At 37.8% G+C, this 15,237-nt stretch overlaps 1 protein-coding gene across 2 annotated transcripts in view; it reads left to right on the top strand.

Moving 5' to 3' along the window:
• Positions 1-15,237, top strand: part of unc5db (unc-5 netrin receptor Db) — a 223,741-nt gene that overhangs the window by 117,893 nt on the left and 90,611 nt on the right. For both annotated transcript variants that reach the window (XM_088426309.1, XM_088426300.1), the window contains exons 4-5: positions 737-840; positions 13,862-14,042. In XM_088426309.1, coding sequence (XP_088282435.1) covers positions 737-840; positions 13,862-14,042 — 285 coding nt within the window. The remainder of the gene's footprint in view (positions 1-736; positions 841-13,861; positions 14,043-15,237) is intronic.

Genomic DNA, 15,237 nt, shown 5'->3' with positions numbered 1-15,237 from the left:
TACATTTTGCCAAGCCACCCCAAGAAAAAAGAAAACTTTTTGCGCCCTTACCCCCCACACTTGACGTGCTGACTATAAATCAGATTATTATCTATAAAAATTCTTTAAGTATACCTAAGCCTGTATCCTTTTCAACATTAGCAAAAGAAAATTAAATCAACTTTCAATAGCTGTTAATGATTTTTCACAACATTTATATGGGTTACAGCTAAGTGACAAACTGAAAATAAAAAAAAATAAAAAAACATGTGCATCAAAGTCGGAAACTTAAAAAAAAATCAGATTTTATTGCAATTACACTACGCACCCCCCCACCCCAGAAATCGCCTTGCACTCTCCACCCCACTATTTGAGAAGCACTAACAGTTGTATGAACAGCAAAGTTATAAGCTTATCCTAATTATAGTTACGTAATCATAGTTATACTTAGTTTCTATACCGACGAGGCAATGCTATAAAAACTATTATTATTATTATTATTATTATTATTATTGTTGTTGTTGTTGTTTTGCCAAGCACATTCTTCATGAGCTGCTACATGCAGTGTGTCCTCCAAACCACCTTGTAAACAGATCGTCTAGCGCTGGGCCATGGTATTCTCCAGATAGATACATAGATTATGTTTTGAAGGTCATGACACACAGGAGCAAGGTGGCCATCTTGAGTTGGACTGGATTGACGCAAAGATGACCGTCACACTTGACTCCTGACACTTGCCTCTTATCTCTCCACACAGACCTGAGAAAGAACTTTGAGCAGGATCCCCAGGGGAAGGAAGTGCCAATCAATGGGATGATCGTTCTGCACTGTCGCCCCCCGGAGGGAGTGCCTGTGGCTGAGGTATGACGGACACTCCTCTTTCCCTCTCTCCTGAAAGACGAGAAGCAGATACTCCCTCTGAGCAGAGCAGATGTGAATCAAGAGTCTCGCGTTATTCATCCAGATTAAACTCAGAAAACCGGACAGTCGATGGAAACATCTTTTCTGCTTCCGATGACCTTTGGGAGATTGATAGACTTGTTTGATACCACCAGTATCAACACTTGAAGGGAAATACAAGCTTTTTTTTCGCCACAGTGACTGAGTCAGCAAAGATAATGGCATAACCTCAAACCAGATTGCCTTAAATGCTTAGACAGTTCTGAAAATCTTGCAAGAAAAAAAATGAAAACGATTTTAGAACTAAATCGTAGGGTAAGGTGTGACCAAGTAGGAAGCTGTTTTGACTAGATCAGGTTTAGTCCAGTTACTTGTACTATATATGGTTAAAATTTCTCTTGACTGAATTTACACTACCTAATCAGATGTGATATGTCACAAACACTGTTGTGCTCTCTGATGGACCATCCCTGCATACATATCACTAACACAGAAGGTTCATTATCGATTTCTCTCTCAGGCTGAGGAGGTGAGGATGGTGTGGATTTAACCCCCCCGCCTGCCCCTTTTGGGAGCCGGTTGTAATTATTTGTGTACTTAATGGTCAGTGATATCATAGTAATATTAAGACTATTGCTAATAATAATAATAGTCCTCATTAATCATATTGTAATGTGTTTTGCATGTTTAATGTGTGTTATCTTTCAGCTTCCTTGAGGATAACACAACAGATATGTTTGTGATTGTGTCACATACATGACATTCTCTTACTTTTAATAACGCTTTAATTAGGTTAAACATGTATTATTGTCTTGTCTTTTCATACAGTGTTTGTGAGATAGGGAATGATAAGGAAATATCTTCTACCGCATCAGTAAATCTATCAGTCATTAGTCATCAAATAATAAAGACATGCTGACTATATTGACAGAGATTTGAAATTTAAAGTGATTTCTTTGACACTACATTTACTGTGACTTCTGTGGCTGTTGATGAATTTAGTCTTATAATCCCCAACAAGGGTAAATTTCAGTGTGCCTCCCACTAAGAAACATAGCATATGAATCTTACAGTTGGATCGGCTTCCCATTCTGACTTGTGGGGCAAATACCACATTTAAATGTCTTGGAGAAAAAGGTCATTGGGTCTTCGTCAATTGAAATGTCAAATGTCTCAGACTCTACGTAGTCTGTATGTGCTCCAGTGACCGTAAAAGTGGCTATCTAAAAGGTATGTGCCGAGCACATTTTTTAGATGGAAATTAGTCTTGGATCCTGCACTATATAAATGATTCAACATGAAAATGCAGGATGGTGGTGATGTCATCTCAAAGCTATACAATCCACTCTGTGGATAAAAATAGATTAGAGTATTATGGACCAAAATCACAACCTCATATGAAGTCCTTTGCCATCACAAATGAGTCCAGCCACCAGAGATAGGAGTGAATAATGTCCAATATCAGCAGCCCAGTCAATTTCAGTGCAAATGATTTAATACAATATTTAATAAATTATTGAGATAGTGATGAGTATGGTAGTGTCCAGTTGGATTGCTGTGACAGAGGGACTGCTATACAACAGAGGCACAATACAAGTAAAACTTGCGGTTTGGAAAGCAGGATTTTTTGTCATGAATCAATGACAGTATTGTCAAGGATGTTAAGCCAAGTAAATTACTTTTCATGTGAATATCATTTCAAATGGGAAAAAAAACATACCATTTGCACAGATGGTTGGTACGAACGTACTGTTACTGACAGACCAACGTAATGCCGACAGGCCGCCAATGACGAAAAGATTTTAAAAACGACTGATTAAGCCCAACGGAACCGTAAATTTCGTCCCTCGTTTTAAGGCGCCATTCAGGCCATCATTACCACCTGTGCCAAATATTGTAAATTTGGCATTTAACCAAAATCCAATACCCTAAAAGAAAGTCTTGACCCTCAAAGAGTGGTTGGAACTTGTTGGACCCGCCAAAATTGTTCCCAAAATTCAAAGAAGTCTCCACAAAGACAGCAAAACCCAAAATTTGGACCCCACCATGGAGAAAAAACCAAGGGCACACACACATACTCACACATGTAGAGCAAGGATGTGAGCACAGAGCAGATCTTTCACGTTTTGGAGAAAGGAGTACATTAGAACTCTGTATAATGAAATTCTTTGAGGTGTATATCTGAGAATAAGTGTGAAATGAACAGCCAAATAGGAACCCAGCTTTTTTCAGCAAAAGTCTTTAATCCAAGATGAAGCCTCATCTTCAGTAGAAGTTCAAGTAGACTGTCTCAGGATGGGAAAATAATATGTAATATGTAATATTAATATGTAGTTTATTCACCTCTACCAAGACATCAATGTAATATTTACAAATAATGTATAATGTATCTACAATTTACCGTAATTCCCCAAATATAAGATGCCCTTTTTTTCCCAAATGCGTATCTTAGAGGAGGGGGGCATCAGTTTGCTGTTTGCACCAAGTGCCTGTAGGAGCTAACAGCTCGTGTTAGCTAAAGTTGCAGTGGCATTATTTTCAATAAAAGAAGCAGGCAGACTGAACCAAGGTCCGGGTTGATTTTTGTTCACACTTAGGAACATTACTAAAATCAAGAGGAAAACATTTTGATGTATGATTCATTTAAGAGTGCACCAGTTAGAGCACATGCAAAAGTATTCCATTTGACTCTAATTGAGGTCTTTTGGCATATACAATCATAAACTCTGTGAAACACGGATGCTGCTCAACCACGGTTTTTTATGGCAAAATAAACTCAAATCGCGTCATGAGGAAACGGAAAAGCAACAGCTTCGAGCGCATTCAACATTATGCTGGTGAGGCGTTCAGTGACCTCATAATGTGGATAATCTGAAACACGCTTAACATGCAACTAATAGATAACTTGAACACGAATATGAACACAAGCAAATATAAACGTTCACAAAAGATGAGATTAATTGTGTTTTGCTACAGTTTTTACATTTTTTGCCAAAGTGTTGCTGCTTCTTATACTGTACCTGGTTACATAGAAAATACCGGAATTTGACCCCAAAATTATATCTATAAACAAATTTACCCAAAATAACTCTCCTGGAGTCAATTTTCTAATTCTGCCATCATTTATTTTGTCAGTGGTCAAATAGGACAATTGAAGTTCCTCCAACTCCCTTGTCAGGTTGTCATCTTTTTTGGTTGTTTATTTTGCTCCGGTAATCCAAATTGGGCTGGTAATGTAGTACGTCAAGTCTGAGTGTGGAGGAGAAATGGCACAAGGAAACCTATAAGGCAGCAAGCCAACATTGTGTTTCCCCTCATATCATTTCTGATTAACCTCCAGACTGCGAGAGCACCACTGAGGCACGGGTAGCTCCAGTTAAGCTACCTACTGCAATTTGGTTTTGTGTTTGTGTGAGCGCACTCGGCCATACTGAGTTTAAAGCATCTGCAAGAATGTGTTTGTGAACTGGCTATACATGTCCTGCTGATTGGTTTCAGGGAGAATCCATCTTATAGATTAGCTCTGTCTCCTCAAGTTTACTTCCTGGAAGGTATCTTTGGCATTTCCTAACCCTCAGAGAACGTGGAATGGAAACATGTAATCCATGAAATTGTGTCAGCAATTAACATTAACTACAGGGGGCTGAGAGATTCTGCCAAAGGGGAAGCAATCATGCTAAATGGTAACCCTTGACTCAGCATGACTCAGAAGAGATTTTTCCAATTATAGCAGAATCTGAACTTCAGTGTTTCACCCGGGTCCCCTTGACATCAAATGGCTGCTTGATTGGGAGGAACGATACAAACAAGTGGGAGGAAAAAAAAAGTCAGCTGGCAAGGTCTTGAGGACCACGCTCTTTAGTTTCAATAGCTATAGTTACAGTACACGCAGTCAATATTTGGCTTAAGGTGGAGTTACTGTCACGCTGTGGCATGGCGGGTAAATAGGAGGAAAGTTGCGGATCCAAAAATGCAAGGAAGAAGAAGGGTAAGGTCCTCAAAACTAAAAAGGTTTAATACTGTTTGGAGTCAAGTCCAACAAAAACAAAACTGCAAAGTAACAAACCGAAAACTGGAAACTAATAAACCAAACTCATGGGGCAGTAATTGGGAGAGAGCAACAAGGAGGCAGACGAACTCAACAGTGCACATGCAGAGACAATTAGACAATGACTTGACAACTAACTGAAAGTTGGTGGGGACTAAAATACACTCACGCTGACTAGAAACAGATCACACTAAGACAGACCAGAGGGTGGAAATCTATGGCTGTCTCACAATTCCATTCTGATCTTTGGGTCTCCGATTCAGAATCAATTTTTGATCCTCAACGATTTCCAATTCAAAACAATTAGATTCAATTCATTAAAAATGATTTCTGCTTCATTCTATAGAAGAGCAAAGAACCATCATACAATGTGGGTAATCTTTGTAAGACCGAATAACAAAGGGAGACAGTGTATTTTCTTGTTTTCTTTTTACATTTATTAAGTTTTAATTTGTAAGGAGCATGCCTTTTCCCACAAAAATAGCATGTGGACAACCGGTATATTTTTATTTTTTATAGCTTGTATAGGATAAAATAAGATGAAACAAAAATCCAAAAAAATAAAACCAGACATTGCTATTTCATAGAAAATTGCTGTACCAAAATATTACGTGAAAAACTGTTGCCCAAATGTAAAATATTTATATACATTTATGACAAACAAGATATGAAAATGAACTTTTTCAAGGGAGCAGCTAGTATAGGAAAAGCATGAAACGTGTGCCAGTTTATTAGTCTCTGAGCATATAGGGAGCATTATCAGTCACAATTGTTTGTAACATATTATTTAGTACAGTAGAGACAGTGTTTTCTGTCATTTACATGTGAATTAATCTGTAGTTTGCATACATTGTTTTGTGTTTTTTGTGTTTGATCTCGTTTAGTTTTAATTTGGCTCAGGCTTGGGCGGCTCGGTGGCATAGTGAATAGCACATCCGCCTCACAGTTCAAAGGACCCAGTTCAAATCCACCTGGCTCTGGCCTTCCTGTGTAGAGTTTGCGTGTTATCCCTGAGCCCGTGCGGGTTCTCTCTGGGTATTTTGGCTTCCTCCCACTCTCAAAAAACATGCATGGCAGGTGAATTGGACAAACTAAATTGTCCCTTGGTGTGATTGGGTGCACAAATGGTTGTTTGTCTCTGTGTGCCCTGCAATTGACTGGCAACCAGCTCAAGGTATCGCCAGCTGAGATAGGCACCAGCAAGTCTGCGACCATTGTGAGGTTAAGCGGATAAGAAAATGAATGGATAGTTTTCATTTGTTTTGTAGACATGAGGTTTTGCGTTCTGTTGATTACGGACCATTTGCTTTCTGTTCTGTATGAATGCTTTTTTTGTTAGCTCATTTATTTCAGGTGCACATGCGAGAGAGTGTGGTTTGTCGGGTGTGAGGGAAAGCAGAAGACATGACTGAACCCTATTCCTGTCTTTGATGATCTATTAAGCATGAGGACAGCAGAAATATTTGTCAAGTCTACATTGTAATTTGAACCCGCGAAAGTAGTTTTAATGCACATCAACATCAGCAGAGTGAAGCTAAAAATGAAAAAGGTAACTGAAATCAGCCATGTTCTTTGACAGCACATATTCACAGCAGGTGTGAAAGAGAAACTTAAATTAGTGGACCATCCAACAGCAATTACCTTCAACTAACATCATATGTCACTTTAGCTTTTAAATATCACCTTAACAATTTAACAAACAACATTATATATACTGGCGTTGGTCCTGTAGGAGTTTAATACGAGTCTTGCTGTGTACGGATACAAGCGCGTCCTTTCCCCTCTTCCTCAACTTTGTAATTCCCATGCTCGAAAGCTCACAACACTTCCACAGCTTGTGGCAAAAAAAAGCAAATTTTCATAACACGAGTCGGCTAGAACAAATGAACTGAAAGTTGCCTTAGAGGCAAGTTGTTTTGCAGAATGGGGTAGCTTTTGCTAGTTCCCCGTGCAGCTTTCAAACTAGAAGGTAGATGAAAGGCCACTGAAACTCTTTTTTATCTATCTATACACCAATATTATAAGTTTCACCTACTGTTGTTCTGAATTGAAGATGGACTGCAGCACCTTACAGTACGTGTATTTGCTCTTTAATGCACTGTCATTAAAGATGTCATTTGTTATGTATGAAATCATATTTCATGGCACAGCGCATAACGTGGAAGCCGTTCTGTTTTATTTTTTATATCGATTTAATTACCTTTCATATAAATTTAAACAGTAGTAAATGAGAAATTTGATTCCGATGAAAAGCTTTTTTTTTTTTTTTTTGCACCATATTGCTCATCTCAAATAGCTCATCAACAAGCTAACATGCGGGATACCGGACCTCAAGGACTGAATTTTGACACCTATGATACCGATATTGGTATCGACACAACACTTGCTACCGAGTGCACGTAAACATAGCCACTGATGTCACTCATAACCACATTTTAATTTCCTTTTAGCTATTACATTTCAGAGCATCAGTAAGTGTCATCTAAATTAAGTGTGTGTCTAAATGCACCTGCTTCTAAGGACATGGGGGACCTGGCCACCGAGAATGCTACCTGAGGAGGTCATTTTCAGAATCAGTCTTGGTAATATGTGTAGAAATTTGATGATGCCGCCCCCCAACACATGCACTCACACACACACACACACACACACACACACACACACACACACACACACACACACACACACACAAGGCTACCTTACATCCTAAACTAACCGTTGTTAAAGCAAACTGGCCTAAAACACGGCATGGACCCACTGGTCGGACTCGGTAATTACTTATCTCAAGTCACAAGAAAACAAAAGTACATTCACGTAATAGAAATGGGCATGACTGTGGGATGCCACATTTGACAGCATCTATTCGGTGACTGATGACTTGAATCAGAAAGTAATTAGGTACTTTCACAGTGTACATTTTATCTTCATTTTCTCATCCACTAGTGAAGCAAAATTATTTTTGTTCAGTGTGGGGAAATGCTTTCTTCATTGTCAAGAACACAGTATTTGTCAGAAAGTGTTAAATGTTTGTAGTACCTACATTTCCATATCTTGAAAAAAAGGCAAGTCTCGCAACAGCTGTTTGTAGACAGACAAATGAAATAAAGTATGCATGGAGAAAACACCAGAATGTGAGAAATGATACCATTGTTATGATGTTTATTATCATTTTATTCATGTCCATACATATTGCAATCCATCATCCCTCGGCCGTATGTGTCATTTCTATTTACTCAGGGTTTGCATGCCTACGGGCTCTTGCTATTTACATCCATACGTAATTTGAATGGTGCCTGTGCCTGTCTATAAATCTGTCAGCCCAGGCTGTCATGACACAATGAATGCAATTTGCAAATGCAACGATGCAGTTAGTTTCATGGGGTAGAAGCATCAAAGCATCACTGAATTTGCAATTCCTAATTAGTTACCTGGCTTCTTTCTGGATAGTGGTTACAATGCTTCCCTTGAATGTTTATGAGTTGTATATTAATTATGAGTAAGAGCAAGAGCAAGTGACTAGAATTTATGTTGGTAATGTTACATATCTGGATAAAATGTTTGTGACATCATTCTGTATCTTGTCAGAAAAAGGGAGTCAATCAGCTTCGTTTCCATACTAATCATCATCTTCTCTCTTTAACATCATTAGCAATCTTGGGACCCATGGCTAACCAAATACAGTTTGAATTAAGCACTAAAATGCAAAATAAATATGATATTGTAAACACTCACTCACGTAAGTCTTTAGCTAGCCATCTTAGTGACCTGTGACGTCGACCAATAGCAGACTAGTATCTTAGGGAGTCATGATGCCGACCAGTAGCAGACCAGCATTGTAGTGATGTAAGCAGTGACACATGTTGTGACATGCGTCTCAGTCACACACGCACACTGACATGGTTTGAGAAGGTTTTTTTATTAATGCCGTAACGTGAAACAAATGGTGTAAAGAGGGGACAAAAATGTCGCTGTCCACGTCGTAAGGTGAAAAAAAACGTAAGGCAGGGACGTCATAAACTGGGGTCCACTGTACACCCTAACCCTAACAAAGCCGTTTCTTTGGGGTCATCCGCGGCCCTCCGGCATCACCTCGAGCCCCGCCGGGGGGGCCTGCCCCGCTGTTTGAGAAGCCCTGAACCAGGGTAAACTGGTGGTGAGTGAAGAATAAAGCTGCTGCAATTTTATCACTATGTGTTTTGAGCAAAAGTGTCAGTAACATGTTGCAGTGTGCAACACCTTCATGATTTAGTTTCACCTCATAGTAATTGCTGATAATGGTTGTGACATCATTGACTACATATGCCCAATCTTGCTCAACATTCTTTGTACAGGAGAGAACAAGCCTGAAATAAAAAGCAATATTTCAAATTAAGTATTAAGAAAACTGTGTATTATTTTGCTTTTTGGACATGATTTGAATGATTGCACATATGGTGGCTGAGCAAAGCATTCTGGTTTGCCTTTCCCTCCTTCTATGGCAAAGAGAAAAAGTCCTACCCAGACAAGCAATTCACTATTCTCATGTTGGCTCCTTGTTCCACTGTTTACATGTTTGTGTACCATGTACAATGCTCCAATGTGAGTAGGAGTATACCAAAGAATACTAAAGAATAAGTGGAGGTAGTCATAATATTGGTGATGAGAATAAGCTGGTGCAGATGATCCTGGTTCTGCTTGGAGAAAAACGAGGTGCTTGCAAAACACTGTATATAGTTCTCAGTTATGTTGAGGAAATAGTGGTAATAGACAATATGTACAATATATTCAATGTGCAAAAAATAGAAGTTGGCAGGCTCACTTTTCCTGCGAATCAGAATTCAGTATATTTCATAGTCCAGAGCACCAACACAACTTACTGGTCTACACGATTCACACAAAAGGAGCACAAGAGCTCAGGCATTGTTTTGAAAATCCACATTGTCTGTAGAGTGTACGTAATGGAATGCAAAAATGCCAGCAGGTGGATGCGCTTTAGCTCTTTGGCTCGTGTGTAATTTGGACCGGCAATATGTAACACCATATTCTAATATTGCAACTAAGTCACTACCGTATTTTCCGCACTGTAAGGCACACCTAAAGGCCTTAATTTTTTTCAAAAGCTGATGGTGCGCCTTATGATTCGGTGTGCCTTATATATGGTTCAATATTGGGATTTGTAGATGGGGAATGAAGTGATAAAGTACGCTTTACCTGTTTTTTTTGTGTCGTTACAGTTGAACAAGGTTGGTCATATTGACATTGAGTTATTAAGCTATTGAGAGTTAAGAGTTATTATTTGCGTTATTATTGTTACTACTTTGAGTATTATGATATTGTGATCGCACTGGAGGAAAAGTTCCCTTATATAAATGTTGCACTAAATGTTATACCTTGCTGTTAAAAGATAAACTGTCACGGAAATACTAATAAAATGAAACATAAGACAGTTGTTTATTCATTTTGGGAGTCAAGGGAGTTGTCAGAAAGCTGGTGTGTAATCTACTAATAAAAGTTTGACTGCTTCTACTGTTACGCCTTATAAAGTGGTGCGCCTTATATATGGAATTTAAAAAAAAATGTGATTCATTGAGGGTGCGCCTTATAAAATACAGTATATAAAACAGTATTTCATAATATCACTTTGTGTAATGATCATCATCATCATCCATGTACATGTTACAATGTACATGTCAATAGCATTGGTCATAAAGTTTGTGAATAGCATTGTGTCACCGCACGGGAGTACTCCATAATTAATAATCAAAGCATCAATTAAATTGCATTAAGTCAATCTATAATTTACAATAACATACAAAATGGAAACTGCACTCTTTAGGGATTAGATCGCTGTGCAAACAAATAATGAGGAACAAGTAAACTAGTGCCTGCACCAGCTTACTGGTCCTTGAAGTAACATTATCTTTAGCCAATAGCTCTGCACAATAGCAATAGCATTTTGACTCACCAGTTCCTCATTTATAGCAAATTATGCTGTATGGAATTGTTCACAAGAAGAGTAGGAGAAATCTGAAATGGTGGCAGCGCAATTCTAAATGGATGTCTTAAAATGATCTGAAAATATTTAAAATGACCCAGTGCATACCTGTAGCTGCCATAGTCCATCCAGCAACAACGCTCACGAGGGACTGCAGGGTGCGGCCATGTTTTAAAAAGACCCACAATTCAAATCTGGCGTTAACTGCACGAAATCTGGCGGTAGTTCGGGACATAGCCGACAGTGCAAGTGAGCGATAATTAGTGAGAAAAAGGCGAGAGAGAGGTAGAGGTAGAGAGTGGCCAGGGCTAAAAAAAAATGCTCAAAACTACCTGGGTTGCACTTGCACCTCCCATCAGAATTACCATTTTGAAGAGTGAGATTGACAAAGGAGCGAGGCGAGAGATAGAGGAATTGTTTTGGGCAAATGATATGAACCCCCCTCAATGTTGTCGTTTGATAAACTGACAATGCCCACTGACGCATGACACAAATACATGGACTAGGTCTTATAATTACTATTGGAGTAACCAAAAATGAACACTTTCTACTTTATGTTTCAAGTAGAATTAAAATAAAGTCAAACACAAACACATTGGTCTGTCCCTCTGAAGGCAAAGTGGTGTCGGAAACGATCATTGATTGGCTCTTCGCCAGGAAATGCAAACCAGTTCCTCAGTTACAAGGTGGAGAACATGCAAAGCAAAGGGCATTATTTGTTAATTTAAGATGAGCAAAACCTTGCTTTTTACTTGGGCTTGGTTTTTCTGTATGTGGCAGAGGACTTGTGCTCGTGTGAATTTTGTTTTATAGAACCATGACTATGCATGACATGAGGAGCGATGACTTTTCAGTAAAGGGTAGTGTGGGCTTTATCAATATGAATTCCTCCTTTTGCGTGTGTTTTGTTCAAAAAAAGTTTTATGTACAGGCCACCCCTAGGACACACATACACGCAAATCTCTTTCCTGAGTTTAAGTCAATCCAATCTTGAAAATGCCTCAGGGTGCTACTTGTAGTGGTGTCGCCAAGGGCAGGTGCGTTTTTTTTTTTTTTTTTTGTGCAAATTTTGTTGGCTGATGAAGTAACCGCCCAAATGAAGTTTAATAATTGTGCTGTTAATATTCGACCAACTGAGCAACGGACCGATGATTACTTAAAGAATAAAAACAAATGTGCGAAGTGAAGCATGTACAGTAGATAGATAGATAGATAGATAGATAGATAGATAGATAGATAGATAGATAGATAGATAGATAGATAGATAGATAGATAGATAGATAGATAGATAGATAGATAATCAGCATGACAATAGAAAATGTTTGTTTGTCTTTGCTCTGTTCTCTGTCATCATTTCCACACTTTTAAACAAAGATTTTTACTGTAAAATTTATTAAAATGCTCATTATTACTTTTGCATCATTTAAGTGACAAGCAAGAGTGAGAAAGATAATTGATGTTGCTACAACAATTACATCTTGTGGTTTAATTTTACAAAATCGTCTTGATTAAAGAAAGCCATATACCAATCAGTCAGAGGAGTATTTGACATTATCTTCTGTAGTAACATTAATTGAGCTTTCAATTACCATCCATGTTAGTTTTCATTATTATTGCAGCTTATCCTTTTTTAAAAAGGTTAATTTGCCAAGATTAGACTTTATCCGGATTTTATTCAATGATCAAGTACATTTCTTCTTTTCCCTCATTTTGTTTCAACGTTCCCATAGTTTAGGAGTTTGTCAAGAAATTTCATTTCTTACAATATTCACTAGCAAAAAGTTGCATTAAGTACATTGGCATTCGCATTAGATTGAGGACTCTTCAATAATAACACCAGAAAATATTTGTCAAGAAATGTGTGTGTAGAAAAAGAAACAAACAAACATTTTAACCTTCTGAAATCTTAGTTTCACTCATTTACTTTTAGGCATAAAAAATGTGGCTACAATGGTTGTTCTAACTTTTTAGTTTAAGATAATTTATTTATGTCCGTATCACCTTTTAATATGGCATTTTTTTTCATTACAAAAATCATTATTTCAATTTATGTTTCTGAATGATGAAATATATTTCATTTTCATCTAATAAATTTCATCTAATATTTAAAATACCAACTAGCTGAGCAAGAAATGTGTTAGAATAGTTGCATGTAGGTTATCCCATATTTGTGATGCAATCACTTGGTATTCATGTCATACAATCATTTAGAATGTTTGTTATGTGATCAGTATATTGGTAGATTAGGATGAACGTTTTCTGTTACTGTGGGTTGTGAAAAAGATGAATTAACGTGCCTCAAGCAGCTGCACGAAAAAGACAGCTCTGTGACCCGTCCTGTGGGGGTTTCGTGACCCGAACGACCATACTTGATGTTTCTGAGGAAGAAGATAACCAGCATGGACATTAAACTGCATTCCTCATGATCATAAACCAATTGTTAGCGTTGTTAACAAATGTCTCCCCCAACCCTTCAGGGCAACATTGACTTTTGTACCTAGGGCAAACCCAAATGAATAAAAGATAGACATACAGAATTTGTAAGGAGAATGGAAGGATTTTTCAGAAGCTGAAGTGTCTGTACGCTCTCCTTGAGAGAAAACTAGTTGTCTTCTCTCTGCTTTGTTGCTTATAAAATGTTATCGGTTGCCTGAATCCAACGGAAGGAAATCATCTAAGCAGCTTACTGCATTTAACCATACACCAATGTACATATGCTGGAGCTGTACATGCTAAAAGCTATAAGTTTTTTTGCAAATTATAGTTTTCCTAATCACAGTTTTTACTATTTCAAAATGACTGCAATGAAATAGATAGTGAAAACAATAGGCTGCACTTGTTTTTGTTTACATCCGCAATGAAGTGAACTTGAAATGAACTTGAAGTATGTCTATTTTATTTGCATTATTGTTGATATTATTGTTGTTCTTATTAATGCTTTTATTGTCTCTTTTCAACAGGTGGAATGGCTTAAGAATGAAGAGGTAGTCAGTTCCCAAACTGACATCAACATTGACACAAGGGCAGATCACAACCTCATTATAAATGAGGCTCGTCTCTCTGACTCAGGAAATTATACCTGCATGGCGAGCAACATTGTGGCTAAGAGACGCAGTACTACAGCCACTGTGACCGTCTTCGGTATGTTGTATTCCAGCGATTTATTGGCCAATTACTTTACTACTTAGTTAAGTAGTCTTGATTAACCCCTGGGGGAAATGTTGACTCAACTCGGGCTTTTTGATGGTTTTGATGTAATATATCAAAGAAAATACATACAAACAAAACTAGGGGGCTAAAATAGTCCATAGATTTTCCAAACATGACAGGGGTTTAAAGTAAATATATATTTATATTTGACAACCTTACGAATCCTTCAAAGTCAGCCCAAGTTGGGTGATAATAAGGCCAGGCTAGTAAAAAAAAAAAAAAAAAATCCCTGAAGCCCAGGGGTTGAATCCTGCTCCCTTTTGCAACTCATTAAAAGACCTATATTTGTACTCCACCGAGCAGGGTTATACAGGTAAATTCTTTGAATAAATAGATGTATTGTTCAACAATTCAAACGACCGTAATTCCCCAAATATAAGACACACTTTTCCCCAAAAATGAATGCCTAAAGTATGGGTGTGTCCTATAAAACGTTACTTAAAAATGTGTTTTTTTTTTTTTTTTTTTTAAATTCAACAACATTTGAGGAAGATTGATCCATTAGCCGCATAAGTCGAGTTCTGATGCACAGATGTGCATTTTTATATCGGCTGTATTCTTACTTAAAATAATTATCATAAATGGACAAGCTAAAGGGGGACGTCAGTTGGCTGTTAGCATCAAGTGCCTGCTGCAGCTAACAGCAGCTCGTATTAGCTGAGTTTGTTATACAATATTTTCAATAAAAGAAGTGGGCAGACTGAACCAACATCTGAGTTCATCCTTGTTCACACACAACAATGGTTAGAGAACACAGAATGGTAATCCATTTGACCCGTTTATTAATTGTGGTCTTTTGGCATATACACACAATCATAAACTCTGAAACACGGATGCTGCTCAACATTGGGTATTTATAATAAAATGGAAAAGGAAAAACAGCTTAGAGTGTGTTCAATATTACAATGACTAGGTGTTTACTGAACGCTCACAATGTAGGAAATCTGAAACACAGTTAACGCACAACAAATATTTCAATATGAACACAAAAAAAATTACCCCAAAATTAAGCGTGAGTCTTATACTCAGGGAATTGTGGTATTACTTAACATTTAAATTCTATTTGCACTAGTGTTTTCAAAACGTTCCATACTTTTAAGATTATTTAACAGCTATACATACCACA

Source organism: Hippichthys cyanospilos, chromosome 1, assembly GCF_059441005.1.
Source record: "Hippichthys cyanospilos isolate Australia breed blue-spotted pipefish chromosome 1, RoL_Hcya_1.0, whole genome shotgun sequence".
In the NCBI taxonomy this organism is placed as follows: Eukaryota; Metazoa; Chordata; class Actinopteri; order Syngnathiformes; family Syngnathidae; genus Hippichthys; species Hippichthys cyanospilos.
The sequence above is the reverse complement of the archived record's forward strand: the minus strand, read 5'-3'. Positions and strand labels throughout refer to the sequence as shown.